Source organism: Erithacus rubecula, assembly GCF_903797595.1.
Source record: "Erithacus rubecula genome assembly, chromosome: 17".
Lineage (NCBI taxonomy): Eukaryota > Metazoa > Chordata > Aves > Passeriformes > Muscicapidae > Erithacus > Erithacus rubecula.
The window spans coordinates 6848087-6875483 of NC_136669.1; the positions used below are offsets into that span (position 1 = coordinate 6848087).

Below are 27397 nucleotides of genomic sequence, written 5' to 3' on the forward strand. Positions count from 1 at the left end.
TTTGCAGGTGGCTGGCTCCAAGAAAAGTGCTTTTGCAGGAGCACAATCTGAGGCAGGAGGACACTGCTGGTGCCCACATCGAGGTGCTCAGTCTGTCCCTGTGTTCACCAGCTTCAGTTCTCTCTGTTCATGGCATTTCTGCAGCCCCAGGCCCTGGGCTGTGCTGTGGGGGGATCCTCTGGCTGTCCCTCAGAGGGGTGTGGAGGATGGAGCAGCCCAAGACAGGGCTCTCTGTGCACATCCATCAGTGCTCCATGCAAAGGCAGAGGCTGCATTCCCTGGGACAGAGCCCAGTGCTGCTGCTGCTGATCCCTGGCTCCAGCAGAGCCCTGAGCCCCCGTCCTGAGCTGCTCTCTGACCTTGGGCAAGGCACCAGGCTCTGAGTTTAACAGATTGCAGGGGCATGGAAGCCCTTTCCACAACCTCAGGGCCTCCAGAGTGGCAGAGGTGGCACTGGTGACTGTTGCTGCAGCTGTGCCCTGTATTTCCCCCCACAAAACCATGTTCTGTGCTGCTGGAGGACATTCTTCCATATAACTAATTATCTTTATATTCCTGTCATATATGGTTTTGAAAAATCCTGCAGCATTATTCCTGAAGTCATCTTGGTAGCTTTTGGAGCACGAGTTCAGTTTGCAAGTTTGGACAGTGGCAATCTCTGATTGCCCTGATATCCAGTGGACTGTTGAAACTCACTCCCCTGGTGTGTCACATCTCCTTCCTGCTCCCAGCAAAGACCCAGGAGGAGCTCGAGGGACATGCTGGAGCACGTGTGTGTCTGTGGTTCCTGGTTCTGTCATCTGTGGGCTTCTCACAGATCCCTCCTGATGTTTAAAAGGACAGGAAGCTGGGATAGGATTTCTGCTGGCATAATTTGTTCTTGCTGCTCTGAATTTGAAGAGAGAGATCACTGGTAGCTTGAGGATGTCTTTTATTCTCTTCCCAGGCATTCCCCCATGTCCCCTCTTCTGTCACCAAATGATGTCTTGCTAAGCCATGGGGTCATGCTTGGTCCCTTTATTTTCCAGCCTCTCCATGGCTTTGCCCAGAAGGGATGGATGTCCCACAAGCTCCTTCTTAGCTTGGGAGGTGGTTGTGGTGTCACCTCTTGCCTAACACCAGATGAACCTGCAGATGACCCCTGTGCAGTGCCTACTCCAATGGGAACCTCTGCAGCTGTCTGGGCCCTTTCCCACACAGCCTTTTGTGTTTGGAGCTCCTGGACACTCCCAAACTCCTCTTCCTGAGCCTTCCCTCAGCCAGTGCTGTCGTTTCTTTGGTCTGCTGAGCTTTCTCTGATCTCTGAGTCAGGCAGGATGCAACAGAAGAGGAATCAGGCTAATAAGGGGATTATCTTGGCATCTGGCTCCTTTCACAGTAAATCCCAGAGACAATGGCTCTTTCCAGCAGTGGGTTGGGATGAGTGTCTGCAGACACACGGGGCACTTGCCAAACTGGCCCCATGTCCCCATCCCTGTGGTGGCCACAATGGGGAGTGTGAAACTCAGAGCAATTAGGCTGGGCTGTGTCCCGAGGGGCTCCTTTGGTCCTTGCTGGGGGCTGCCTCAAAGCCCAGGCTTCTCTGGATTTTTCCTGCCTCCTCTCCCTGCAGATATTGTGTTTACAGATGGATTTTTGCTCCATGTTCTCCCAACTGCATCAATGCTCCTCCCTCAGCTCTTCTTTTTGGCAGTGGGCATGACAGACTCTCCTCTTCTGGAAATCTGGTGAACCCCAACCTTATTTCATGGCATGGCACCCCAAAATCCTGCTGGGAGATGGTTTCCCACTCAGCTGGGAACACGTGAGGAGCTGCACAGGCATCCTGGCCTTGGCAGAGAGCCCCTGGAGACTCCTCTGTACCCTGGGGAACTCGTTCTACCGAGGCTCTGGCTTCACCAATTGTTAATCCCAAACTGTCTCCAAAGCCAGCTTTTATTGGGAAGGCTTTAGTGACAGTTGGGTAAGAACAAGTTTCCAGGTGAGGTCACTGGTGGGGGCAGGGATCTCTCTGGGTTATGAAGCCTGACTTCAAAGGCTTCTCCTCTCCTCTTGAGGTTGAAAGGACTTATTTTATGAATAGGTCATGCCTGGTTTTAATTAGCTTGTTTTTGTATTTGGGATGTCTTATTAATGCCTTGGTCACATGTGCTTTTATTTTTTCCCACCCTTGCAGAATCACCAGGAAGGGAGGTGGAGATACCTTTGCTTCCTCATAGCAAAGGCTTCGACTCATTTGCAGACGACTGCAAAAATGATTAAGCATTGAGAAAGCCAGGAGAGGCAGTGATGAAATGTCTTGTCCAGGGCTCCATCTTCCAGCTGGGCTGTGGGGAAGGGCTGCTGGAAAAGGGGGGAGAAATTCAAGAGGGAGAAAAATTCCTGGGTGGTGCTGACATGACAAGTGGTGGATTCCTCTGAGGGACAAGAGGAGCTCTGGAAGACACCAAGGATGCTTGGCTGGCACTGTGCTAGGAAGGTTTAGAGTATTTTGGGTTCCCACATCAGGCTGTGTTGGGAGGGGGTGCTGAGGGCCCTTGGCTGGGGCTTTTTTCTACCTTGTCACTGAAACCTGTGCTGGGTGAGGGGTTCATTGTCCTCTTGTAGGGCTGCTCAGGGGTGTGAAGCTGTGGTTGGATTGTGTTTGTAGTGGGAAAATATTTGAGGAGCCACTGGTGGAGGTCAGGACATGGCTGCCCATGAGTTGGTTCCTCTTCAGGAGGTCATTCCAGGGCTGAATTCCTTCCTGGTGCTGCCAAGGACTCTCCCAGACACATGGCCAGCCCCAAGTGCAGCTGAGGACAGCAGTGCCTCCCTTGGGAATGCCAGGCATGGCTGTGGTGTAAATCCTGGTCCAGATGCCATGGAAGAGGCCCTGAATTAGGATCCTCAAGACCATGGTGCAAGTGCTCTTCTGGCTGGTTTGATTTGATTTAGCTGAGGTTGTGTCTAACCTCAGGTGCTGGGGAATAGCACCTGTGTTGTGCTGAAGCTGGATGAGCTCCCCTCCTGTTTTTTGGGGGGTGGTGGGCACTCACACCTCTGCTCTTCACTGCATGGTCCTGCATGGTTCACCTCCATCACCAACCCTCAGCTCCGTGTGGGAATGTGCTGGAGCAGAGCTGGGCCCAGGAGGGGTGACATGGGAAACAACTCCTGCCCAGCACCTTCCTAATCCCAAAAACTGCTCCCACATGACAGGGCAAGGCAGCTCTGCTGCTGGGGGAGGCTGCTGGGAGGTGTGTGAGCAGATGTCAAATCAGAGCTGCTGCCTTGGCTGTGGGAACCCAGCACAGCTCGGGGCCAGGGTGTGGAGTCAGCTCTTCTTGCCTCTTCCTGCCCCTTCTGGCCTCTTTCCCTTCCCCAGCAAGGTTTTTGTGAAGAAGCCCCAGCTGGGGATGGCTGAGCTCAGCTGTGGGTGGGGATGTGGTGCCTGTCACTGTCACTGTGCCTGGTCCTGTCCTCCCCTGGTGTCACAGCTTGTGCTGAAGGAGGTGTCCCAGCTCTGAGCCTCTGCTTTATCTCATTCTCACAAGGCTGTGACCACCCTCATCTGGGTACAAGGACAGCTGGAGCTGCCTGCTCTGCTCCCTGTGGGCTGGGGGAAGGTGACACAGCCACCCCCTGGGACCCTGGGGGTCAGGATTGTCCTGGTGTGTGCCATGCATCTCCATGGGAACCTGAATGTGGCTTTCCAGTATTTAAATGGCTTGTAACAAAGAGAGAAACACACCTTTTTATATGGGCAGATAGTGATAGGACAAGGGGAATGGTTTTAAATAAAAGAGATTTAGATTGGATACAAGAGGAGAAATATCCTCCCCTGTGAGGGTGGTGAGGCCCTGGCACAGGGTGCCCAGAGAAACTGTGGCTGCCCCATGCCTGGAAGTGTCCAAGGCCTGGCTGGACATTGGGGGACCCTGGGACAGTGGGAAATGTCCCTGGCCATGGCAGGGGGTGAATGTGGTGGTCCTGAAGATCCTTTCCAACCCAAACCATTCCAGTTTCCATGTCCTCACTGTGCCCACAGAGGTGGCTGTTTCCCTGCTGTGTCACTCCAGCAGCCCTTGGATGTCACCTGTCCCTGTCACCTGTCCCTGTCACCTGTCCAGCTCCTGTGTTCCCTTTTCCACACACACACAGATCTGTTCTTGGGGCTCTTTGTGCCTGGGCTGGGACCTTCACCTGGCCACTGTGCTGGTGCTGGTGGTCACAGGGCTCTGCACCATTGCAGGTGGGATGCTCAGCATCTGCTGACATCCAGTTTTCTTCTTTCACTGAAACACACCCCTTAACCCCTCTGCTTTTATTTGATTATTGGGGTTTTTGTTGCTGGAAGGTTTTTAGGGGGTTTTACCAGCAGGGTTGGTGTCCCTGCCCCATCCAGCCAGTATCTGATCAGCTTTCTGGAGCAGGTCATGACTCAACCCATGACCTCTCCTTTGGCATTACACCTTATTATTCCTAATTGCTCCTCCCCCACCACTGCTTAAGCACTTTCCTGTGTGTGTGCCTATTTGTACCAGCAATGATCTGGGCTTCTCTTGTTACAGGATTATTATTGTGGAATCTACAACCTAAGAGCCCTTGAGCTGGCTCCTTTCCCTTTCTCTGGCCCTGCCCTCGATGCTGCCAGCTGCCCTCCCTTCCCAAAACTTTCAGGAATATTTCTGCTTCCCAGCTGTGGGACCAGCTGGTTTTGTACAGGGTCAACCCTTATGGTGGTTCTGTGGTCTGGAGGTGAGGAGGGTTTGGAGCTGGAGTTGGAAATTGTGGATTCAACAACTGAGTTGTTAAAGGCTTCCAAACTCTTCATCACACTGGAACTTTCTAACTTTGTCTTTGGAGCATGTGTTTTAGCCCTTTGGGTACATTTCAGACCTTGGGATTAGTTTTTGTTGGTTTAGGGTTTTGGATTTGCACCCCTCACCTTGTTTGCCCCTCTTTTCAATTTTTGCAAGAATGGTAAAAGTCAGGCATTCCTTATTATCTTGGTTTTGATAAACTATTTATTTGATAAACTGGGGCTCCCAGCCCCACTCTCAGCCCATGGGACTGTGTACCCCTGCCAGCCCTTTGGGTTATTGTTTTGGCTGGGATGTTCCCTCCCCTGGAAATGCCAGTGGAGACACCTGGCAGTGAATCCTCCCTCCTTATCACATCCCCACCATCCAAAGGGGAAACAATTTAAAATGTATCCATAACACGGTGCATTTTGCAAGGCTTTGGTTTCAGGCAAATCCCATCTGGGGTTTTTCCTGCCCACAAGGCCTGTTGTGATGTGAGGCAGCTCTGAGTGAGCTCAGCCAGGTGTGATCATTGCATCACCCAGAACATCCCTCCAAACCCCAGGCATGGCTGGGGAAGGTGCAGCCCTGACTTCCCTGCATGAGATTTAGTGATTTTTGACCCACTTTTAAAAGTTCTGCCACTTTTTAATGCTTTTTTTGGTGTGCTGAGTAATGGATTCTGGCTGGGATTTGCAGCAGGTCTGGAGGGAGAGCTTGGGGTGGAGAGGGACAAGCACTGGATGCCAAAGGGGACACTGCTAAGTATCAGGTGCTGGTAAAATAAAACTGTAGGGCTGGGAGGAGAGCTGAGGAGAGCTAAGGGGAGACTGGGATTCAGGGAGAGGTGGGATGAAGGTGACATCAATGTCCTGGATGTGATCTGGGGCTGGCTGATGTCCTGATGGTATGGAGCTGCATCCCTTCCCTCCAGCCATCCCCTGACTCCCTTTCCAAGCCCTGGTGAGGCTGCAGCCCCTGTGGCTCTCAGCTGCTCCCTGCCACCCCATCTGGGAGGCTGCTGTCCCCTCTCCTGAGCACCAGACCCACCTGCAGCTCCCCCACCACAGTGTCAGCAGGCCAGGGCTGGTGACAGGCATGTCCCTGCAAGCTTGGCAGTTTTATTGGCATTTTCTGACTGCAAATCCAAATCCAGCAGTGCTTCCAAGGCTGTGCCTTTGTCCTGTGCAGGGGGGCTGGCAGCTGTCATTTCACAGACACAGTGCAGACACTCATCATGGTGCTGGGAACCATTGTGCTGGCAGGGGAAGGAGAGAGCTGGGACAGCACAAATCCCAGCACATCCCCTTCAGAGGGACCCTCTTTCCCCAGCAGGATGGTCTTAGAAATAAATATTCAGTCTGAGCAATCTGGTGGTCAAGATGCCCAGCAGGACCCTGGGTTGTAGTAATCACATTAATAAATAAAATTTGTGTCCCCTGTGCCCCTGTGTGCCATTCCTCCAGGGCAGATGGAACATCCTCCTGCTGCTCCATGGGGCTGTCCCCTGCCCTGGGACCATTCCTGGGACACCACTGCTCCACAAGAGACTGATGGAGGGTTTGACAGCCAAGCAGGATTCCCAGTTCTGCTCTGGGAATTTGGTGGGGTCTCCAAACAGGATCCCAGAGCTCAGGGACGTGCCTGGCAGAAGGAGGGGCTGGAGCAAGGCACTGCTGCAGGGTGGGATGTGAATCTTGGTGCCCTGCTCCAGGTTCATCAGCAGCCCTTCCTGAACCCCCAGCACTGTTGTGTCTCCCCTTTTTCAGCCTCAGAGCATCCTTGGGAGGCTGGGAGCTGCCATCAACCTGCCTCTGCCATGGGGGCTCTTGGCCCTCAGGAGCAGGAAGCAAAAAGGTCCCAGCTTCAAAGGCAGGTGTTTAACTACAGAGGATGGTTTCTAGAGGCTCTTCTGAGATGATTTCCACCATCTCCTGGGAAAGGCTGTGCTGGCAGGCAGGAAAGGCTCTGACCCAGATCTGTGGAGGTGGGAGCAGCCCCAGCCCAGTCCTGTGCCAGAGCCCTGGATGCAGCAAGGTGTATTTACAGAAAGGACAGAGATTTCTGGAGAAGGGACAACAGCATCTGACTGCCCCAACAGCAGCACAGAGCTGCTCCAGGCAGGGCAGGGCTCTGCCTGTCGGGGCAGATTAGAGCAGTGGCTGCAGCCTGTGCCTTAGACAGAGCCTGGATGCTGGGAATCCTTGTTTGGAGCTGTCCTTGGGGCTCTGGGGATTGTCTCTGCCAGGTGCAGCTGTGCAGAGGAGCCAGAGGAGGAGGGCAGGGAGGCAAAGCCTGGAAAATGGCCTCGGGGAGCTGCAGAGCCCTGGTTTGTTTTGGCTTTGCTGCCTGCCTGGTGTTTGCAGGAGCTGAGGGTGCCTGGCAGAGGGAATGATCCAGGGGAGCCAAAGACAAGCTGCTGGTTGCACAGGTTTTTCCTCAGGAGCTGGAGGTGGGGTGCCCCAAGGGTGCTTGGTTTGCTCCAGCTCCTGTCAGGCTCAGCTAATAAGGGATATTCAGTAGAATCCCAGAATGGTTTGGGTTGGAAGGGACCTTAAATCTCATCTTGTTCCACTCCCTGCCATGGCAGGCACACTTTCCACCATCCCAGGTTTCTCCAAACCCCATCCAGCCTGACCTTGGACACTTCCAGGGATCCAGGGGCAGCCACAGCTTCTCTGGAAATCTGTGTCAGAGACTCCCCATCCTCCCAAGGAACAATTCCTTCCCAATATCCCATCTAACCCTGCCCTCTGTCAGTTTAAAATCCCTCTGGTGAACAGAGACCTTGGTGATGGCTCTGCCTAGCTCTGGCATCACAGATGAGGCAGACTGGGCCGTGCCATCCCCACCTGCCATCCCACCACCAGTTCATCCCAGCAGAGCCCATGGGCTGCATCCCAGCTCCTGCCAGCTGAGCTCCTGCTGCCTGCAGGGCTTTTCCCTGCTCTTCCTCCTCGGCAGGCGTGGGTGCTGTGACTTGCTGGTGAGCACCTTTGGGAAGGGAGCAGGTCTGCACCCCCAGGCACAAATCTCTGCTTTCAGCACTTGGCCTGTGCCTCTGGAGAGCCTTTGTTGGTGCCCAACGCCCATGCAAAGCTTGGGAGCAGCCGGCGCCTGGATAAACCAAGCGCTGGAAGGGGGCCAGGGCTGCTTGCACAAGAGCAGGAGGAGTGTCCCAAATGCTGACTCCCTGTGAAACACAGGAGGATGGGTTGAAAGGGGTGATGCCAGCTCCCCAAAAGCCTCAGGTGACAGGGGGATGATCTGGGATGAGGATAGGGCTGAAGGTTGGGCATGGAAAGGGGAAGGCTGCTGTTCTCAGGCAGGAGAGGATGAATGGTTGGAAATTGGGATTTGCTCAAGCTGGAGTTGATGGTGATCCCAGTGCCTGCTGTCTGAGGGGTTTGGGCACGGTCCTGTGAGAGAGAGAGTGCTCAGCAGCACATTCCCACCTCATCCTGCTGCCCTGGAGGGGACAGAGAGCAGGGTCTGCACCGAAGGATGGAAGGGATGTAGGATGGGACAGCAGGACCAATGTTGGGGAATCCACCAAGGGATGCTCATGGGTCTTGCTTTGTCTCTTCCCTCCCTGAGGCCTCTGGAGCCTCCTCTCCTCTCCCAAGCATCAGCAGCTGCTGTGGTTTGGGGGTGCCAGTGCCCCTCCCTGCTCATCTCCCCAGGCTGCTGCGTGGGTGGCCCTGGGGAGAGCAGGGTGGGTGCCTCCCATCCCTCCCTCCAAAAAGTGATGCCTCTGGCTCCAGAATTCTCCTGCTGGAGGTGCTGGGGGAGCTGCAAGGGGGGTTCACCCCGTGCCCCCCAGGAGCAGGGAGGCAGTGGGGAGCCAGGGCACAGCCCAAGGCTGGCAGGCAGAGCTGCAGGAGGAGCATGGGGCAGCTGCCAAGGGCTCAGGGCATTGCTTGCAAGGGCTTGTTCATGGCACATATCCCTTGTCAGGGCTCAGGCTCAGGCCTTGGCTCCCATTTCCTAGGAAAAATGCAGTGAAAAGGGGATTATTTTCTTATTTTTCTTGCACTTGGTTGCTGGAGGTTTGGGGATGTGAGCACATGGACTTGCTGGGGAAATGCTTGGGGTGAGGGGGTAGAAAATATTTGTCTGGACATTTGTACCAAGGCACCTTGAGCTGCAGTTTATTGTGTCCAAGGCCACCTAATCTTGCATTTTAATAGTCTTAGCTGAGGCTCTCCTGCTGTGGGACCAGGGAGCTTTAATGAACAGGTTGCTTTTTTACAGTACAAGGTTAAAAGATTTGGGTCCCTTGAGGAGTCTTTTTCCCAGGACACAGGTCACCCTCCAAAGGGAGAGCAGACTGCAGTGGAACCTGCTGTGCAAAATGGTAACAGAAGAGTCTCTTAAATAACCAGAAGGAAACATGATCAGGGACGATCCCTCCCTTTCCAGGCATCATTCTGGGTTGAGGAGCTGGCTGGGTTTTGCCAGCTGATCCCACAGACCACTGAGTTTCCACTCAAACCAGCTCCCCTAATGATGCTTTCCAGTTTTAACAAGGTTGGAGGTTCCCCCAAGCTGGAAGAAGCCTATTTAAAGGCTGTGCCATCCAAGATCATTCCCAGCACTACCTGCACCTGCCCAGGGTGCACATCTCCTGAGACCTGGATCCCTGGGCAGGGATGATTTTTGGGCTGTCCATATGGCCACGTGGTCCTGCTGCACAGACCAGGCAATGTAAACAAGAACCCCCTGCCCCAAGGAATGCAGCCTGGGCTCCACCAGCTCTGCAAGGCCACCAGCACCAGCCCCTAATGGTCCTTCTGGCCCGTGGGCTCAGGGGGCTGCTTTTTGGAGTCCACACAAGCACTCTGGGCCCCCACAACCTTGTTCTTGAGGTGCTTGGACTGGGACAGTTTGGAGAGCGGGATGCCCAGGGGTGTCCTCATCTCCTCTGCTGGTTTCTGGCTCTCAGGCAGGGAGGTGAAGCGTTTTCCTGATGCTCTGGGCTTGTTTGGGGGCAGCTGCCCGGGTGCTGAGGGCTTGCTGGGGCTGAAGGTTTTGCTCTGCCAGTAGGGCTGGCTGCCTGCAATGGTCTTTTTGGGTTCTGGAGCCTCCCCTCTGTACCTGGTGGGCCCGAGGGGTTTCTCGTGGCTGGGGGAGCAGGAGATGTCCTTGCCCTGCTCTCTGCCCGCCGGGGTCCTGGGCTGGTAGTGGTAGATGGGTGTCCCCTGTCAGGGAAAGAACAGAGGCACAGGTGAGCTCTGGCTGTTGGAAGGATGCTGTTCCCTGCAAGGCCACCCCTTCACCTGCCTGTGCCAGGTGTCCTCATGGACAAATCCTTCTGTCCCTGGGTTTCTTGCCCAAATTCAGTGGCAGCACAAAAATGCCTCAGAAATTAACCATGGCTGCTGTTCTGGTTCCTGACTCCACAAACAAACTCCCAGCAGCCACTTCCCAAGCAGCCCTGGCAGTCTGGAAGCTGTCTTGAGCCAAGTCCCTCCTGCCTGGAAATCAAGGACAAGGCATTTCAACACCTTCTCTCCAGCAGCAGCCTGAACACCCACTTTAATCATCTCAGCCCTCGTGTCAGGCCCAAAGAGCATCCAGTCATCCAGAGCCAGCCAGTGGGATGAGGTGACTGCCAGGATCAGATGAGAGGATGGAGGGCTGGGAGAAGAGGGGGGAGCAGGGAGCTGCAACACCACTGCGGGGGTGGCTCCCATTAGCTGGGTTGAGACACACATTTGGGTCGGGTCTGAGCACCATTAATCTTAATTCTGGCCTGGGTAAGGCTGTCACACACGGCTGTGGTCACCAGATGTTTATCTCCCCTCTGGGTGTGCCTGTGCAGGGGTACCAGGGAGGTGGGAGCTGGTGAGGCAAGGTGCTGATGGCAGGAGGAGCTGTGCCAACCTGCCCTGCCTCTGCCATCACCCTCACCTGGCAGCAGCTCGACTGCCAGGCTGCCCCAATGTCCCAAAGGCCTCCCTGGCCCTGCAGCTGACACCTCCTGCTTTGACCAGGAGGGTTGTGTTAAAGCAATTTAGCTTAGGTAGTCCAAGATTGATTTAATTAGGTGCTTAAAATCGGTGTTAAGGTCTGAGATGGCTTCAGGTGAGATGGATTAAGGATGATTTAGCTCTTCTCCCTCTGAGCTCATCTCATCATGTGCCTGATCTGGGTGGTGGCTCCTGACATGCTCTGGCTCTTTGGAAGAAGTTAAACCATGGCTTTCCTAAGTTTCCATGGTTTTCCCCCAGGAACCAGCACTGTGTCCATCCTGCCCATCAGCAGAAGGTGAACCTGAATCCTGCTGGGTGCTGAGCACTTCTCTGGAAGCCTTTGGAGAGACTCTGAGCTCTTTGAAACCAGCAATTCCTATGGATGTTGCCTCTTTAGGAGTGGCTGGGTTGTGGATGGACACAGCTTGGCCAGAGCTTTGAGGTGAGATGGTTTGAGTGGAGCTGTGGGGGGAGGAGGCTGGACTCGGTTTCCATGTCATTGTGGGCACTTTTTGGGGAGGAGATTGGGGAGAGGGGTGGGATGGTGGTGGGGAATGGCTGCTCCTGGCTGGAGGATGTGCTGCTCTGGTTGCACTGGGCTTTTTGGTGCTGCAGTGTAACCCCAACCCATTACTGGTCTGGAGAGAAGCCCCACTGTGAGTTGGGTGCATTTCTACCTGCATTTGGACCCAGTAGCTCCAATATTTGGGATGCAGTTTGGGAAGAGGCTGAATTGGAAGAGATGCTGGTGCTGCTCAGCTCTCCTGCCTGGCTCTCCACAGGTCATCATCCAGTGGTCACTCTCTGCTAAAAACCTGAGCCATTCCAAGGCTGGCTCTATCCTGGCCAGCTACCTGAAGATGCTGCTCCTGTTCCTCATCATCATGCCAGGGATGATCAGCAGAGTCCTGTACCCCATTTGGCCCTGGAACTGCTGGGGTGGGGATTTCCCATGTCATGAGTTGGGCTTGTCTGGAAACCTCTTCCCTGCACAGACCTGGGGGCTCTGCAGGTGGGAGAGGATCCAAGTGTCCCTGGCACTCTCCTGGAGCCTGCTGTGCCTCCAGGTGTGAATGGGGTTTTGTATTTAGGGAAGGTGATGCCCAGACAAAAACTGGGAGAGAAATTGGTTTCCATGACATGGAAAATGTGATGTTTGCCCTGAGTGAAGCTCCACCTGTGTTTTGGGCTATGCTGGGCAATGGCCAGCATGTAAGAAACATGGACCCAGAAAAAAAAAAAAAAAGAAATATTTGTGAGAATTGGCAGTGATTTCAGTCAGAAGGGTTACTTCAATTTATTATTTTTACACATGGGAGAAACTCTTCCCTACACCTCTCCACTGAGTGCTGGCTTTCCTAACCCTGATGCTGTGCTAATTATCTGCCTCTCATCAAAGGGCCAGAACAAGTTCCTGCAGGAACACCAGCGTACCCAGCCGTCCCCAGCAAGGTGGCACCTGGGACCTGGGTCACAGAGCATCAAAGAGCTCCCTGCTCCTTGCCCTGCAGGGCTCGGGGCTATTTGATGTGCAAGGATTAAAGCTCCCAGCTCCCTGGCACTGGCTGGGAAGGGAGAAGCAAGTGGAATCTGGGATAGTGAATTTAATTCCTTGTAAATACAGATTAGATGTTCAGCTAGGATAACCTCAGGCAGTTTCAGTGATTTCAGCTGCTGGTTTAGCCCTGGGGGTTTGAATGCCCCAAAAAACAGCGGGTGGGGAGCCTTGGGAAGCTGAATGCTTGGCAGAGGTGCAGGAGGCTGCAGAGTTTGGGTGGAAATGGGGGATCAGTGTCATCAGCCCTGCATGGGACAATGCTGTGGATGCTGCTGTGGATGCTGCTGTGACCTCGTGCTCCCAGCAGTGGGATGCTGGCTGCTCCCCATGGAATTGCAGCAGGGTGCTGCTGGTGACAAGGTCTGGCGTCACCCGTGGATCAGCCACAAAGCTGCTGACTGTGCCACTCGCCCACAGAGGTTGCTGTCCCTGTTTCTCCGCTGTCTTGCTCTGCCTAATTATGTGTCCGAGCGCTTTCCCTTTGATGCTAATCACCCTGGCAGGCTCTGGAAAACAAGGCTGAGAGGGACACGCCTGCACGCACAGCCTGTCCCCAGCTGGGTGTGATGCCACTGCTGAAGGGCTGAGGATGGAGCTCAGTGAGTCCCAGCACATCTGTACAGCTGTGCTCCATCCCCAGCCCAATGCTGTGGGATGATCTTTAATTAATTACCAAAACCTTCCCCTTTAACAGCCATCCCCATTGCTGGTCGCCAAGAGCTGTGGCACAGGCACCACATCTTTGGTCACCTCTTGGGTCACCGTGGGCACGTGCAGGGTGTAATTCTCCTATGTGGGAAGTCTGATCTCAGCATCTAGGACAACACCAAAGGTGGGGATGACACCAAAACTCGATGACATCACACCTCAGCTGAGCTGACTGGGTCACCTCCAGGTTTGCAAACATTTGTAGGGTAGGGAAACATAATGTTGGAGCAAAAAGTCCTACCTGGGCAGCACTGCTGGGGTAGGAGCTGTTGCCATCCAGGATGGCGCGGGGCAGCATCCGCCTGATCTCCACGGCACTGCTCCTCCTCTTGGTCACGTCCTCCAAGCGCTTCAGGGAGGGGAGGCTGCCCAGGGGGCTGATGAAGGTGCCCCTGCTGATGTGAGGGTCACTGAGCTTCCTCTGCATGGGGAGGATCTCCCCGTTGTGGGTGACGTCCGAGTTGGTTCTGCGGAGGGGCCCGTAGCGGTCCCTCACCTCGAAGTACTCGTCCGAGATGGATGAGGCGTTGGAGCGGCGGTAGCTGTGGTCAGCAGAGCTGCTGGAGTAGCTCTCCTGGTCACTGAGGGTGATGTACTCCTCTTCCTCCTCCTCCTCCTCTTCCCCCAGCCCGTTGTGGGTGCAGGGAGGCCCTTTGTCCTCCTGTGGAGGTGCTGCTGGCCGCTCTGGCTGGACGTGGCAGGTCTCCACGGATGCTCTGTTGGGTTTCTCCTCCCGCTCCTGCTTTGCACCCGTGTGCTCAGCCCGTGGTGGCTGCGTGTCACCCTGCAGGGCAGTGCTGCTGCCACAGCTTGTAACCACTTTGGTCATGAGGACGCCAACAGGGACAGTCCTTGGCTTTGGAACTGGAGGCTTGACCTCCTCCAATGCCTCTTCCTGTGGCTTCAAATGGTGGCCCAACGGTGAAGAAGCAACTGTCCCCACTTGCCTGGTTGTCCAGCTGATGCCTTCGATGGGGCTGGCAATGGGGGCTGCAGGAGCTTCCATGGGGGGCTGTGGGATCTGTCTGTGGCTGGGGGACAGCAGAGGCAGCTCCTGCTCCGAGTTCTTCCTGGCCTCCATCTCCCTGTTCTTCAGCATCTGCCTGTGCTGGGCGCTGGCCTGGGAGACGTCGCAGACTTTGATGCGGTTCATCTGCGACAGCTTCACGTTCTTCACCTTGGGGTCAATGATGTTGATGTAGCCCAAGACTTCGCTGCCAGGCTCGGGGTCAGGCTCCACCCAGGTGGGCAGGTAGTCGAACATGTTGGCTTTCTCCAGGTTCAGGAGGCCGGGGTGGATGAGCAGGGAGAGGTCACCCGCGTCGCCGTGCCGCTCGCCCCCCTGGCCCTCAGCAGCAGCTTTGCCTTTGTTCTCAGTCTTCTGGTTTTTGTCCTGGTTCTCAGATGAGGTCTTGCTGATCTGGTCAGCGCTCTTGGCCTTCACCAGGGCGTATTTGGGGTTTATCAGCTTCTTCACCACGGCGTTGGCGGGGGTGACGGGCACCACGGAGGGCAGCGTTACGGGCTCGGGTTCGGGCTCTTCGCCCATGGAGATGGACTTGAGGCTCACCCCCTTGGACATGAGGTACAGCTCCTGGAACTGCTTGTCAAAAGCCTCCACCACCTGGCCCGAGAGGACCGTGATGACGTTTCGGTCTGTCCTCGCTGCAGACCAGGTGAAGCTGGAACAGAAACACATTGGATATTCTCTGAGCACTCACTGGTAAATAACACCTCTCCCCAGCCCTGGCCTTCCCTGGGGACTGATGGTGCCAGCAGGGATGTGATCTCACTGTAAACATTAATAATAATAATGGGATTGACAAAATAGCTCCCATCCCAAATTAGAGTGAAGAGTTGGAGTTTTGAGGGCGGTGGGACTTGAAGTAAAAATGTATTTGCAGTGGGTCAGTTTTCACTTTGGTGTTGGCTGCTTTTCTCATCTCAGTTTAGCTAAGAAAATAAACTCTTAAGTGGATACATTATTTGTTATGGCCAGGAAGGAGGAAATGTTTCAGCTCCATGTTTATAAAACTTGTGTTTTAGACCTGAAACCTAAGCTGGGCTAGTCTGTTTCTACCAAAGTAAGTTTTCCTTTGAACAAACCCAAAAATACTTTATGTAGAAAATGGACTGGGGAAGCTGAGGTTAGTGTGAGAGTTGGGACTGGCTGTGGTTTGGTGCTTTGGCCCTTCCTTGTGCTCATCAGCACAGGAACACTCGGTGTGTCCCACCACCTCCAAGGAGGGTGGGTGTAGGGAACAGTGGGAAACCCTTGGGCTCACTGCAAATCTGGCGTGAGCTCCTGGTGCCTTGGACCACACGGATTCACATCAATCCTTTGACCAACACCTCCCTGGGGTGGGATGTCACTGATTTACCTGTAGGAGCCACACATGGCTCGGTCCCCATCCACAAACATGAACTTCTGGGCCAAAGCCCCCTTGAACTTGGTGGCTGAGCGGGTGAAGAACTCGGTGCCCCCGGTGCTGCGCACGCGCAGGTTCTGCAGAGCAAAGGCAGAGCTGTGAGCAGGAGTGTGAGACCTTGTCTCACCCCTCCAAGAACCATCTCCCATCCCTCAAGAACCATCTCCCACCCCTCTGGGTGCCCCACAGCCCCTCTGAGCTGTGGGAGCATTCTCTGTGGCCGGCTCAGAGGAGGGCACAGCGATGGGCAGATAAAATCACTGGCCCAAGGCCACGCAGCGAGCCAGGGGCTCACGGCGTGGGGAGTTCCTGCTCTGCCCATGTGCCAGGCTGTGTTTGCCATCTCTTGAACTCGGTGTCTGTGGGTGAGAGCTGTGTGCTGGTGCTGCCAAGCACTCCCCAGCTCCTGCAATCTATGCAAATGTCACCATGGGAGAGGAGCTTCCACCCCTGCTCCCAGCAGAAGATCTGCAAGGGGTTTTTGAGGAGGTGGTGACCCCATGGACCTGCTGGTAGTGGGTTTGTCCTTCCCCATGCCACCCCCCCTTTGCTGTGATCCTAAATTTGGGTGTCTAGTCCTGCTTTTAGGGGCTGGTGGGAAATCAGGCAGTGGGGAAACATCTTTTCACCCTCGGGAAACGAAACCTGGTGATGTGGGAGCAGGTCCCTGGAGTGGAAATGGTGTCCTCCCCAGGGAACTCAGTGATGCAAGGGCAGCCCTGGCTCTGTGAAAATTATTTTTTGTTTGTTTGTTTTATCCCCAGTCTGGCTCCTGTCTCTGGTGTCTCCATGGAGGGCACTGGCACATTCCACAGCAGAGCAGATAGCATCTCCCACAGCACATGGGCTCCTTTTGGGTGGGGAGAAAATATTTTCTTAAGAAAGCACTTGCATTCCTCCTGTTCCTGCTGGGATGCTGGTAATGCTCTTGCAAAAGGCTCTGTGTCATCACTGGGTCATGCCCTCCATGGCTGTTTTATTGTCTGTTTTGTTTCGTTTTTTAATAGAAAAGCATCCAAAATATTTGTCTTCCCCTCCTCCAGCCCTTCTCTGCTTCCCTGCTCTCCTCTCTCCCTGGAGACCATGACCTGCACAGCCCAGGTGCAGCCCTATTCCCTGCTCCCCCATGCCTACAGCAAAATTCAGTGCAGATTGATGTGGAAACAACAGCTCTCCTGATTATGCTTCCAGGGAAGTCCCACACACTGAAAGGAGAAAGTTTGGGGGAATTATTTGCGAATTTTGCTGTTTTCATAGCACTTTTCCTTTTTGCTTGCTGTGGCTGGGACAGAACTGGTGCTGAGCATCCTAATTTCTATCAGTGTGCTGCACTGAGCAGGCTGGGGTGGCAATTCCCATCCCTGTCCCGTGTTATCCCTACACATGGGGCTGCTGAGAGAGCAGTGACACCCATGGCTTCACCCTCTGCCCATCACCCCCTCTGAACCCACCCTTTCCCCAACTCCAGGAGCAGCTCTGGGCTTTTCTCAGGGAACATCTCTCCCGGTGCTGGTCTCTTTCCCCTATTAAGTGAAATCAGCTTCTTTAATCCCTGCCGAGGAGCCGGGTTGGGTGAATCATTCCCCAGGCAGCCCTTGCCCAAGCCGGTTGCTAATTGCCAAGAGATAACGAGGGACGTTTCGTTAACATCTCCTGCTTTCAGACACAGCTCCCAGACTCTGCCCTACTTTCCTCACCTCCTCCTGCACCCCGTGCCAGCTGCAATATGTGGCAAATCCCAACTTCTAGACATTTGCCGAGCTCTGCAGATGTTCTCCTGCTTTTCCAGTCCTGCTAATGCAGGAAAGCACCGGTGTGCGTCAGCGCTGGCTTTTCTGGTCTGGAAGCAGCAGCAGCCTGCGGGATCCCGGGCTCTGCAGGGAGTCTGGGCTCAGGTAAAAGCTGGGCTGTGTTTAATTGTTGGCAGCAGCAATTAAGCCAGGCTGGAGGGCAGGGCAGCTGGGCAAGGTGTGAGCGCAGTGTGGGGGTCCTGAGCCCAGCCCAGGCAGGTGTGAGGGTGTCCTGGCTCCTCTGTGCTCCTGCTCAGCCAGGGCTGGCTCTCAGTGTAAGCAAATCCGGGGAGCCTGCCCGGGCACAGCCTGGCCAGCAGGCACACGGCTGGCTGACATCAGCAACAGCACTGCTCTGCCAAGATACAGGCCAGGCCCAGCCATCCTGGGGGGTCTGCAGCCCCCAGAGAGACCCTGGGGCTGCTCTGGTGTGTTTGTGTCTGATGTTGTGCCCTGGGACTGTCCTGTGGCTGCAGTGAGGGTCCCTGCTCTGGCTGCTGCTCCTGGGGCTGAAATATCTCCCTGTCCTCCTCTCTGCCCCTTGCTCTGCCTTTCATGAGCTCTGTGATGGGAGGTTTTCTCTGCACTCCCTGCTCACACAGGGATGTGGAAGGGGAATCCCAGAATCGATTGGGTTGGAAGGCACCTTAAATCTCATTCCATGCCATGAGTAGGGACACCTTAAACTAGACCAGGCTGCTCCAACCAACCCCTGCACTGACAGGTGTCCCCTCTTGTGCTTTTCCTTCCCTGGTTTTCCATGGGATTTGTGCATGGGAGTGATTCCATGTGCATCCATGGGATTTGTGCACAGGAGTGATTCCATGTGCATCCATGGGATTCATGCACGGGAGTGATTCCATGTGCATCCATGGGATTTGTGCACAGGAGTGATTCCATGTGCATCCATGGGATTTGTGCACAGGAGTGATTCCATGTGCATGGGATTTGTGCACAGGAGTGATTCCATGTGCATGGGATTTGTGCACAGGAGTGATTCCATGTGCATGGGATTTGTGCACAGGAGTGATTCCATGTGCATCCATGGCTGGAGAACCTGCGTGGGCAGATCAGTCCCTGCAGCCTGCACTGCCCAGCACAGTGACAGCAGTGAGGGCATGTGGTGGTTCACTGACCCCAGCATGGGCATCCTCAGGCAGTGTGGGAGCCTCCCTGCTCCGCTCCCAGCCCTGTGCTGGGGCAGAGGCTCTGGAAAAGGGGAAAATTGAGTTTTGATTCCAGCCTCTGACCTGCAGGAGAGCCCATTGGCCTGGGGCAGGGAGCTGTGACAGCCTGATCAGCCCTGCACAGCACCTGCTGCTCCCTCTCTCCTGCCAGCTCCTTCCTCGGGGGAGCTGAGCTCACAGGTTTGCCCTGTGCTCACCTTGTGGGGCTGCAGCCCCAAGCACTGCTCTGTCCCAGTCCCTGCTGGGTACCACAGCCCCCTGGGCTTTGTGCATCCAGCTTTGCTGGGTGTAAATCCACATCCCTGCCTCTCTCACCCATTCCCCTCCGTCCTGCTGCTCCTGAATTTGGGTGTCACCTCCAGCTTTGGCTACAGGAAAAATGGACTAAACTCTTCCAGGACAGGAGGGAGCAAAGCTGATAATTGTGATTATCTCCCTGCCTTTGGAGGAGGTTCCCTAGCTCCAGACCCTTGGGTCATCCCTACCTTCAAGTGCCCAGCGTGCATGTGGGCTCGCTCACACATCTGAAGGAAGTGCTTCACGTTGGTCTCATCCAGAATGATGTAGACTCCCACTTTCCTCTTGAAGCCAGCGTCCAGGAGGTCCTTGAAGATGTCCACATCTGTGAACATGTCCATGACCACAGCAATGACCTGGGGAGAGGAGAGATGAGCCTGGGTAGTGTGGCCAGGGATGTCCTAAGGTACAGTCAGTACCTTGTTTTGTGAGAGCCAAAGTGTTTTGTGTTTTGTAGCAGGCTGGAATTTGGGCTGGGGAGCCCAGTATTGCCCCCAGCTCCACACAGTGAGGATGGAAAGTCCTCCCATTCCTCTGCTGTCATGGTGGAAAGTTTGATCTCCAAGAGAGGTAAATGTGGCACTTGAGGATATGGTTTAGTTGTGGCCCTGGCAGTGCTGAGTTGATTGTTGGACTTTGGATGTTTTTTCCAGCCCTAAGCATTTCAGTGATGATCCATAGCATAATCTACTGATAAAAAACAGTTACTGAGGGTCAATCTAACTTTCCTTCTTTTAACAGGCTTCACAAAATTCAGAGTCCAGTTTCTGGCTGAGAAGTTTGGTGTCCCTTTGCTGTCAGCATTGCAGGGAGAGTCAGGAGGGGAGAGCTTTGATGCACAGAATTATTGAGAAAGACCTGTAGGATCATCAAGCCCAGCCACTGAGTGGTGTGTCCCTCTGTCCTGATCTCACTGCCCAGCCTGGGGTGCTGCTCCTCCTACACAGCATCCCTCCTTCCTCCCAGGCTGCATGGAAGGAACAGAGCCAGGACAGCAGCACCAGTGGCAGCTGTGATTGTCACAGGCCAGTGTCACCAATATTCACAAACTGGAGCTGCCTTTGTACCCAGGGTGTTTGCTGCTCTCCCAGCCATGGCTGGGGCTGACAGAAAAATGGATCTGAGCCACTCTGGGAATTCCACTGGAATATCTGCCTGGGCACTAAAGGTGGCTCTGTGCCCACAGGTGTTGATTTCCTGGTGATGGCATCACCTGTGAGTGGCAGCTTGTGAGATCTGGCAGGCAGAGGGGCTGGGGGCAGCTGAGCATCCCAGGGCAGCTCCACAGGGATTTCTGCCCCCCCTCATCCCAGGGAAAAGGCTTGGCATTGTCCCATGGCTGGAAACCTGCAGGGCTCCCATCCCTGTGGCTGTTCCTGGAAGGTGCCCTGGGCTGGGGGCAGGTGGCTGCAGTTGTCACTTGTCCTTCCAGGAGGGTCCTGCTGGCCATGGCTGGTGCCTGAGCCAGGGGGGACACCAGGGAGACCCCAGGGTGCTCCTCCCTCCCTCAGCAAGGGCTTGGGATGGTGCTGGGTGCTTGCACACTCAGACACATCCAGTCCACAGCTCTCAAAGCACCGAGCTGCCTTTTAATTAGATTTGTGCCACAGGACATGGAGAGCTTTAATTAAGCAGAGGATTGTTATGACACTGCTGGCTCTTCCCTTCCTTTTCTGCAGGCGATGGGGGGAAGAGCAAGGCTGTGTGGGGAGCCCCAGCACTGCTGTCCCTGATGCCACCCTGCTGTCCCCAGCCCTGACCACACAGAGTTTTGGGAGGTGCCAGCGAGCCAGGTGAGGGGACACTTTATGGCTTTGCCACTTGATTTTAACTGAATTCCCATTTATCCTCACCTCAGAGCCTCTCCCCAAGCACTGTTGTGAAAGTTAAATCCTCACTCCCTTGTGTTTTGCTCATCCTTGCTGTCTTGGTGAGGAAACTGAGGCGGGAACCAGCTGCTGGATTTGCATGGATGCAAAGTGGGATGGGTTCAAAGCTCCTCAGGGAGCTCTGGGCTTGGATTTGCCACATTCAGCAAGAAATTTGGGAGGAGCTGAGCTGTATTCCATGAGTCCTGGGTAAGGGACACCTGTGGTGGGACAGTGTGTGCCTGGCTTGAGGATGAAGGTTTGGTGGCAGATAATTTGGTAGCAGATAATTTCCTTCTGATGCTCTATGCTCATGTCACTTTGCCTGTGCACTGTGTTTTCCCCAGGAAAAGTTGATCTCTTATAAAATGGGGATGAGGATAGTGCTGACCTTCATTTTGGAGGGAAAAGAGCATTTTTCTTTTGTGGTGCCAGCAGTGCTGCCAGCTGTGGCTCTGCAGGTGTGAGGGGGCTCTGCAGGGCTGTGGGCAGGGCACTGTGCCCACCCCCAGCCCTGTCACACAGGCAGGGCACTGCAGGCAGGGCCCAGGGAGCCCAGCTCTCACTTGCCCACATTTTGAACCCAATTCCTCCTGCTCAGCTGGTGCATCCTGTCCCTGCTCAGCTCCTGCTTCCCTCCCCACTGCGTCTTGCCTGCAGGACAGGCTTGGCCCTGGTTTGTCACCAGGATCCCACACAATGTGCCAACACTGCCCTGGCATGAGGACAGTGCTGGCAGTGCTCCTGGTGTGGTGACTGTCCTGGTCTGGCTGAAATCTGCTGCTGGGCTGCCTCTGCTTCAGGGGGATGGCAAACCCTGGCACAGGGATAATCTGCAAAGCACTGTCTGCTCTGGAGCAGTGAGATCCTGTGTGATCTTTGCTTCCCAGCTTGGGGAATGGGATTGTCTGCAGCAAGCTGTGCCTTCTGGCTGTGAGGAGCGAGATGTCCCTTGTCCCTGTCACCTCTGCCAGGGCAGTGCTTGCTGACATTCCCTTTCCCAAAGCCCTTTTGCTGCTGTGTCGTCCCAGGGAGCTTTGCCATCCCTTTGCCTTTCTCCTAGAGGGTGCAGAGGAAATCTAAACCTAAAATCTAAAAGCCCTAAATGTACAGCTGGAGGCTCCCAGTGCCCACGCAGGTGAAGTTTTTCTTACCAGGGTCCCAGGAGCTGGCAGAATCCATGGGGTACAGCAGATGTGCAGGTGCTGGGCCCCAAATCCCTGAGGAGCAGTGAGAATTGAATCCCCCTGGACACTGCTGGGATTTTTTGGGACAGCTTTGATGAGCACATAAACTGCAGGATCATGTTTTATAGAGGAAGTTGCAGCTCTTTATTTTCTCACTATGAATCATCAGATAATGACTTTTGGGGTGCGCCACGTGGGCATTTAATAAATTAGGCAGGCACCAAGGCACAATTAGAGGAAGAGTGTTGAGATGGAGGAGAGGTGGGACAAGTAACATTAATAATTGCTCTCCCCTGTCGACCCTTTCATCCAGGAACAGCAGAAGGTTTTGTAAACAGTAATTAATAGGGCTCCCAACCTTTGCTGGAAGTTGCTCAGGGTAATTACATCACCACAATCCCAACCTGGAACCTCAAGTGAAGAGAGGAGGTCAGAGCCACTGCTCTTTCCAGTGGCTCTGGGCCAAGGTCAATGTTTTCATGCTCTGGTTTCTGGTCAGAGAGAACCAAGAGGAGAGGAGGAGGGAGATCTTCCTCCCTTCCATCATAGGATCATTCAGGTTGGAAAAGACATTCAGGATTGTCAAGTCCAACCTCGGACACATCACCACTTGTCACCAGCCCAGAGCACTGAGTGCCACATCCACAAATTCCTTGGACACCTTCAGGATGGGGACTCCAAACCTACCTGGGCAGCCCTTTCCAGTGTTGACCACCCTTTCCATAAAGAAATTGTTCCTGATGTTGAGCCTGTGAACTTTGCAGCCCGAGGGATCCTCAGCAAGGAAGAGAGGCTGTGCCATGGCTCGATCTGCTGAGATCTTTAGGGTGAAGTTGCTGGTGCCCCACATCCCTCACCACCTCTGCTTGTTGGCCACAAAGATGGGATTTTCAGGGACAGCAGGGACGTGGCTACAGGATCCTGCCTCTCCTTTCTCCCATTTGTTCCCAGAAAGAGGAGGAGATCATTTGCATCTCCCTCTCTGGCACAGCAGGGTTTGAGGCTCTGAGCTCAGCTGCATTTCATTCCTGCAAGCAGCAGGGCTCCTCTGAGCCTCAGAGCAGCCTCACATCCCTGGGCTCTGCCACCTTCCAGCCTCAGCAGTGTTCTCATGGGCTCTGAACTATCCTGCTATAAAGCTCCAGGGGACTTTGCTCTCTCATGGGGCAGAGACTCACAGCGGGTTCAGACACCGGGAGCGTTGCACAGCAAGTGTCTGGGATGATGTCTGGAGCAAGGGTCATCTCTGGCAAGGAATTGTGAACCTCTCCCAGGTCTGTGCTCCTTTGCACGTGGTGGAGAGCACTTCCACTGCCTGGTGAGACAGGACAATTTGGCAGGGATCTCCCCAGGGAAGACAGAGCTCGTGGACAGCATGTGTGACATCTGGGGGTGGCAGCACCTTTGTCCACTCTTGGCTTCCTCAGCCAAACCCTTTCACCTCTGAGCTGCTATGGAGACCTTGAGCCTGGGCAGAAATCAGCAGGGTGGTCCAGCTCAGTGTCCCCCACCCTTAGGAGCACCCACAAGTTGTCACCTGGGCTCCACTGTGTGACAGCAGGCTCAGCCACAGGGACTTCTCTCAAATACAGGATGGGAGACCATGGAAGAGCCCCCCTCTCCTGCCATCCCCAAACCCTGCAGTATCAAGCACTCACCCATCTCTACATTTCCTGAGGCACCACAAGCTCCAAGCAGGCTCCTGCATGTCACCAGTGGTGTCACCATGTCTCATCCCACAATCAGGGACCGTCTGGATGGGGAGGCAGAGCCCAGCCCTGCTCAGGGGGCATCGAGGCACCGGTGATGAGCACAGCAGCCACATCCCCGTGTCCTGGAGAGGCTCCAGGGGCTGTGCCTGACTCAGCTGCCAGCAGAGCAGGGTGTGGGGTGACTCAGGAGGAGCTGTGTGCGTGGGGCAGCTGGGGAGCCGTGAGCAGGCAAAGCCAGGCGGGAGCTGCGAGCCCGAGTCAGAGGCAGCCGAGGATGAGACATTGTTTGTTGTGGGATTGTTCTCCCATCCTCCATCCTGCAGGACGTCAGCTCTCTCTTCCCTTTGCCCTCACTGCAAAGCGCTTTGGCAGGAAAATGTCACAGGTGAGGACAAGTGACCTCGATTTTTGTGAGGTGACAGTGGCCAGAGCTGGCTCCTGCCCACAGTGGGGCAGCCCTGACACCCCCAGCAGCCGTGATCTTGCTGCCTTGAATGTTTTGAGATTCATTTTTCTGCCTGAGCTGGTCTGGAGAGGCTCTGCTGGATGCATGTCACAGGTTTGTCTCTCTCCCACCAGGCTCTGCAAACCCTGGCAATTATCTCTGGAGCAACCAGGTGGATCAGACACATCCCAGCCTGTTCCCTCTGCTCCACAGCTACCTTGGCAGGGTCTCCCTGTTTTCCTGCTGGGTTGGGAAGCTCCTTCCTTGGAGCTCTCACAATACTCAAAGAGCTTCAAAGCACCAAGAAACCAGCAGGTACCAACCCCTCCTGCACTTCCCAGCTGGGACTGGGTCACTGGGAAACACCAGCAACATCTGCCCACCTCTGCTGACCTTCAGCACATGCACCTCGTCCCTCCTTCTCTGGGTGATGCCTCATGCATCCCCACTCCCTGCTGCTTGGTTTGACGCCACAGGGAGGACAAGTCTCAACCCAAATCCCGTCAGCATCTGCCCAGCCTTGTCCTGCTCACCAGCTCATCCATTTCCTCTAAGATCCAGGATGAGCCAGCTTGGAGAACTGCAGCTATCTCAGGCCAAACTTGACCCTTGTGTCACACACCTTGTGTCAGTGCTAAACCAGAAGCTTTGACCACTTAGCCCCAGGGTAATGGACTGGATGGATGGAGGACACAAGGATTGAGGCCAGGCCATCACCCAAGGTTCAATAGTGAAAAGCTGGTGAACCCAGGGCCTGAAGCCAGACCATAATCCCAAGCTCCTGAATGCTGTCACACTGGGAATAATGATTGTGGAGTGGCTGGAACACCATGGGCTCACAGCTGGAGAGCAGCTAACCCATTTTTCTCCCACAGGGAGTTTTCCCACAGGGACCCTGGGATGAACAGTGCTGCTGTAGGGATATTGGAAGGGCTGTGCTGCTCTCAGGAGTGCTCAACCAGGCAACAACAGCATCCTCAGCACAACCCCATCCCCAAATACTGGTGACAAGGAAAACCTGCAGGCTCAGCACTGCTGCCTCTGCTCGGGCAGAGCTTCCCGCAGGACAGCATTGCCCGGCTGGGCAGGACTTCCAGCACGGTGCCCCGGGGCCACCCCTGCCCCGTCCCGCGGCGCACCTCACCTTCTGAGCCTGGCAGATCATCTTCCTCACCACCTCCTTGATGTGCGCCTGGCCCTCGATGGGCGGCTGCATGTACACGGTGGCCCTGGTGACGCCGCGGTAGGCGATGGTCTCGGGCCAGCCCAGGTCCAGCTGCGGGATGGAGCGGTCGGAGCGCTGGGGCCAGTACTCCAGGGACGGGGCCACGTCCTGCTCGCCCCCTTGGCTGTTGCCGTCGCCCTCGCTGCCGCCGGCGCTGCCGCCGTGCCGCGGGATGTACTCGGAGCCGGGGTCGTATGTCTCCAGCGTGTCCAGGATCTTCTTCAGCTCCAGCTCGGACAGGAAATCCCTGATGTTCTCCCTCTTCAGGACTTCATAGAAGGCGTCGGGGCCACGGGAGGCCAGTGCCTCCAGGGCCAGGCGTTGCTCCTCGCTGTAGAAGAACTCGGGCTTGGACTCGCTGGACCTCCAGTTGACGTGGCTGTCGTCCAAGCACTGCACCTGGGAGAAAGCCATGGTGACCCCGCACGCCGGTCCCCTCTCCCGAGGGAGCTCTGTGCCCTCAGCGAGCGCCGGATGTCGGCAATAAATAGGAATTAATTATTCTCCAGTCTTTAAACACGCAGTTTGCTTCACCCTCTCCGGCTCAAGGCGCAGCTCGGGAAAGGCACCGCTCCCTTTTCCAGCGGCTCCTGCCACGCCGGAGCTCTTTCTTCCTGCCGGGGAGGAGGCTTTGATTCTGCCTTGCTCCCGGCTCCAGGCAAGGAAAACGCGGAGTTTCCCACAGCAGGGGCTGCGTGACCAGCCCCAGGTGTACCCAAGCACGGTCCTTCACCCCCGGCTCCGCTGCCTCATCCTCCGCTCTCCCAAGACAACGCTAGCACCGGACAGAAATAAAAAGTGGGGAAGAAACAAAGAGCAAAGCCGCTTAAGGCAGGGCAGCGAAGAGCAGGGTGTCTCGGCCGGGGTGCCGTCCCTGGTTCCCGTTCCCGGGGCGCCGGGGGTTTGCTCGGTGGCGAACGCTCTGTCCCAGCCGAGCATCGCCCTGGCTCCGGGCTCGGGGCTCTGCCGGCGCGCACTGCCGGGGCCGGACAGGTAACAGCAAGAAGTGAAAAGAGGAAAAGGAAAAGAGTGATTCATCCCTCCGCCCTGCCCCACCTGCAGTCACATGCTGCCTTCACACGTTCTCTGCCCTGCCCGCTTAACTCTTTCGGCTGATGAGCCCGCACACCTGCGGACCCGAGCCCGGAGCCCCCCGAACTTCCCGGGTGCAGGAGGGTCCTGGGCGGCTACACAGGGCTTTAGGTGTTTTGTCTTTTTATGAAGAAAAAAAATATTTCCCCCTCTGAGATTCCCCCCCTCTCCCGATGTGCCGGCTGGTAAGTCAATATTTCCCAGGAAAATATCTCTGTCCTGTGGTTAACCCTTCCTATGCTGGTGCAGGAGGTTGGAGCCCAGGTAGGTCCTGGGGGGCAGCCCTGGGTGGGAGCTGCCAGAACGGTTCAAAGCTGCACTGAGGTTTAATCTGGATATTAGGAAGCATTTTTTTCTGAAGAGGGTGTTCCAATCCTGGAACAGGCTTCCTAAAGAGGTGGTCAAGGCCTCAAACCTGTCAGTGTTTAAGAGGCATTTGGACAGTGCCCTTAATTTTTTGGTCAGCCCTCAATTGGTCAGGCAGTGGGACCAGATGATTGTTGAAGGGCTCCTCCAAATGAAACAATTTGTTCTATTCTGTCCTGTCCTGTCCTGTCTTGTCTTGTCCCCTCCTCTCTGGGGTTTGCAGCATGGTCACAGTCACATCACCAGATCTGGCTGATGACAGATTTCATTAATAACTGCGAGATGGACAAAAAACCCCACCCTGGATTCACCAGTTGGTGCTCACAAACCAGAAACGTGGAAGCTCTCCTGAGCTTTTCTCTTGGAAGCTCAGCTGAAGACGAATTTCAGGAATTGGGGTCAGATCCTTGCGCCAATGCAAAAAAGCCAAGCGCCACGGGCTGTGTGTCTGTCCCTGGCGTTGGTGTGGCTCATCTGGATCCACAGCCGGATAAATGAGGCCCTGCCTGAGTCAGGCTCCCCAGGCAAAGCTGCCTGTCCATCCAGGTGCTCGGCCATCAAAGTGCTGCTCTCTGCAGCACAGTGGCCCTGCTGGCCCCACAGTGACAAATTGTGCCTGGGCTTGTGCCCAGTCCTGGCCTGGACTGTGCAGGAGGTGGCAGAGGGGCTGGGGGACCCAGGGATGTGACAGATATTTGTTTGTTGGGATCATGGAGTCATTCAGGTTGGAAAAGATCACTGAGACCAACCCCACTGCACCATGTCCCCAAG

The 27397-nt window shown here is 55.1% G+C and overlaps 1 protein-coding gene across 1 annotated transcript; it reads right to left on the minus strand.

Annotated features, from left to right (window-relative positions):
* Positions 1-8910: 8910 nt before the first annotated feature.
* FAM83G (family with sequence similarity 83 member G) lies at positions 8911-26192 on the minus strand. Its single transcript, XM_079320859.1, has 5 exons — positions 25088-26192; positions 18920-19087; positions 15410-15534; positions 13270-14710; positions 8911-9988 (listed from the first exon to the last, which is right to left on the minus strand). Exons 1-5 carry the CDS (start codon positions 25580-25582, stop codon positions 9569-9571), a joined length of 2649 nt encoding a protein of 882 aa, XP_079176985.1. The 5' UTR covers positions 25583-26192; the 3' UTR covers positions 8911-9568.
* Between the last annotated feature and the right edge of the window lie 1205 nt (positions 26193-27397).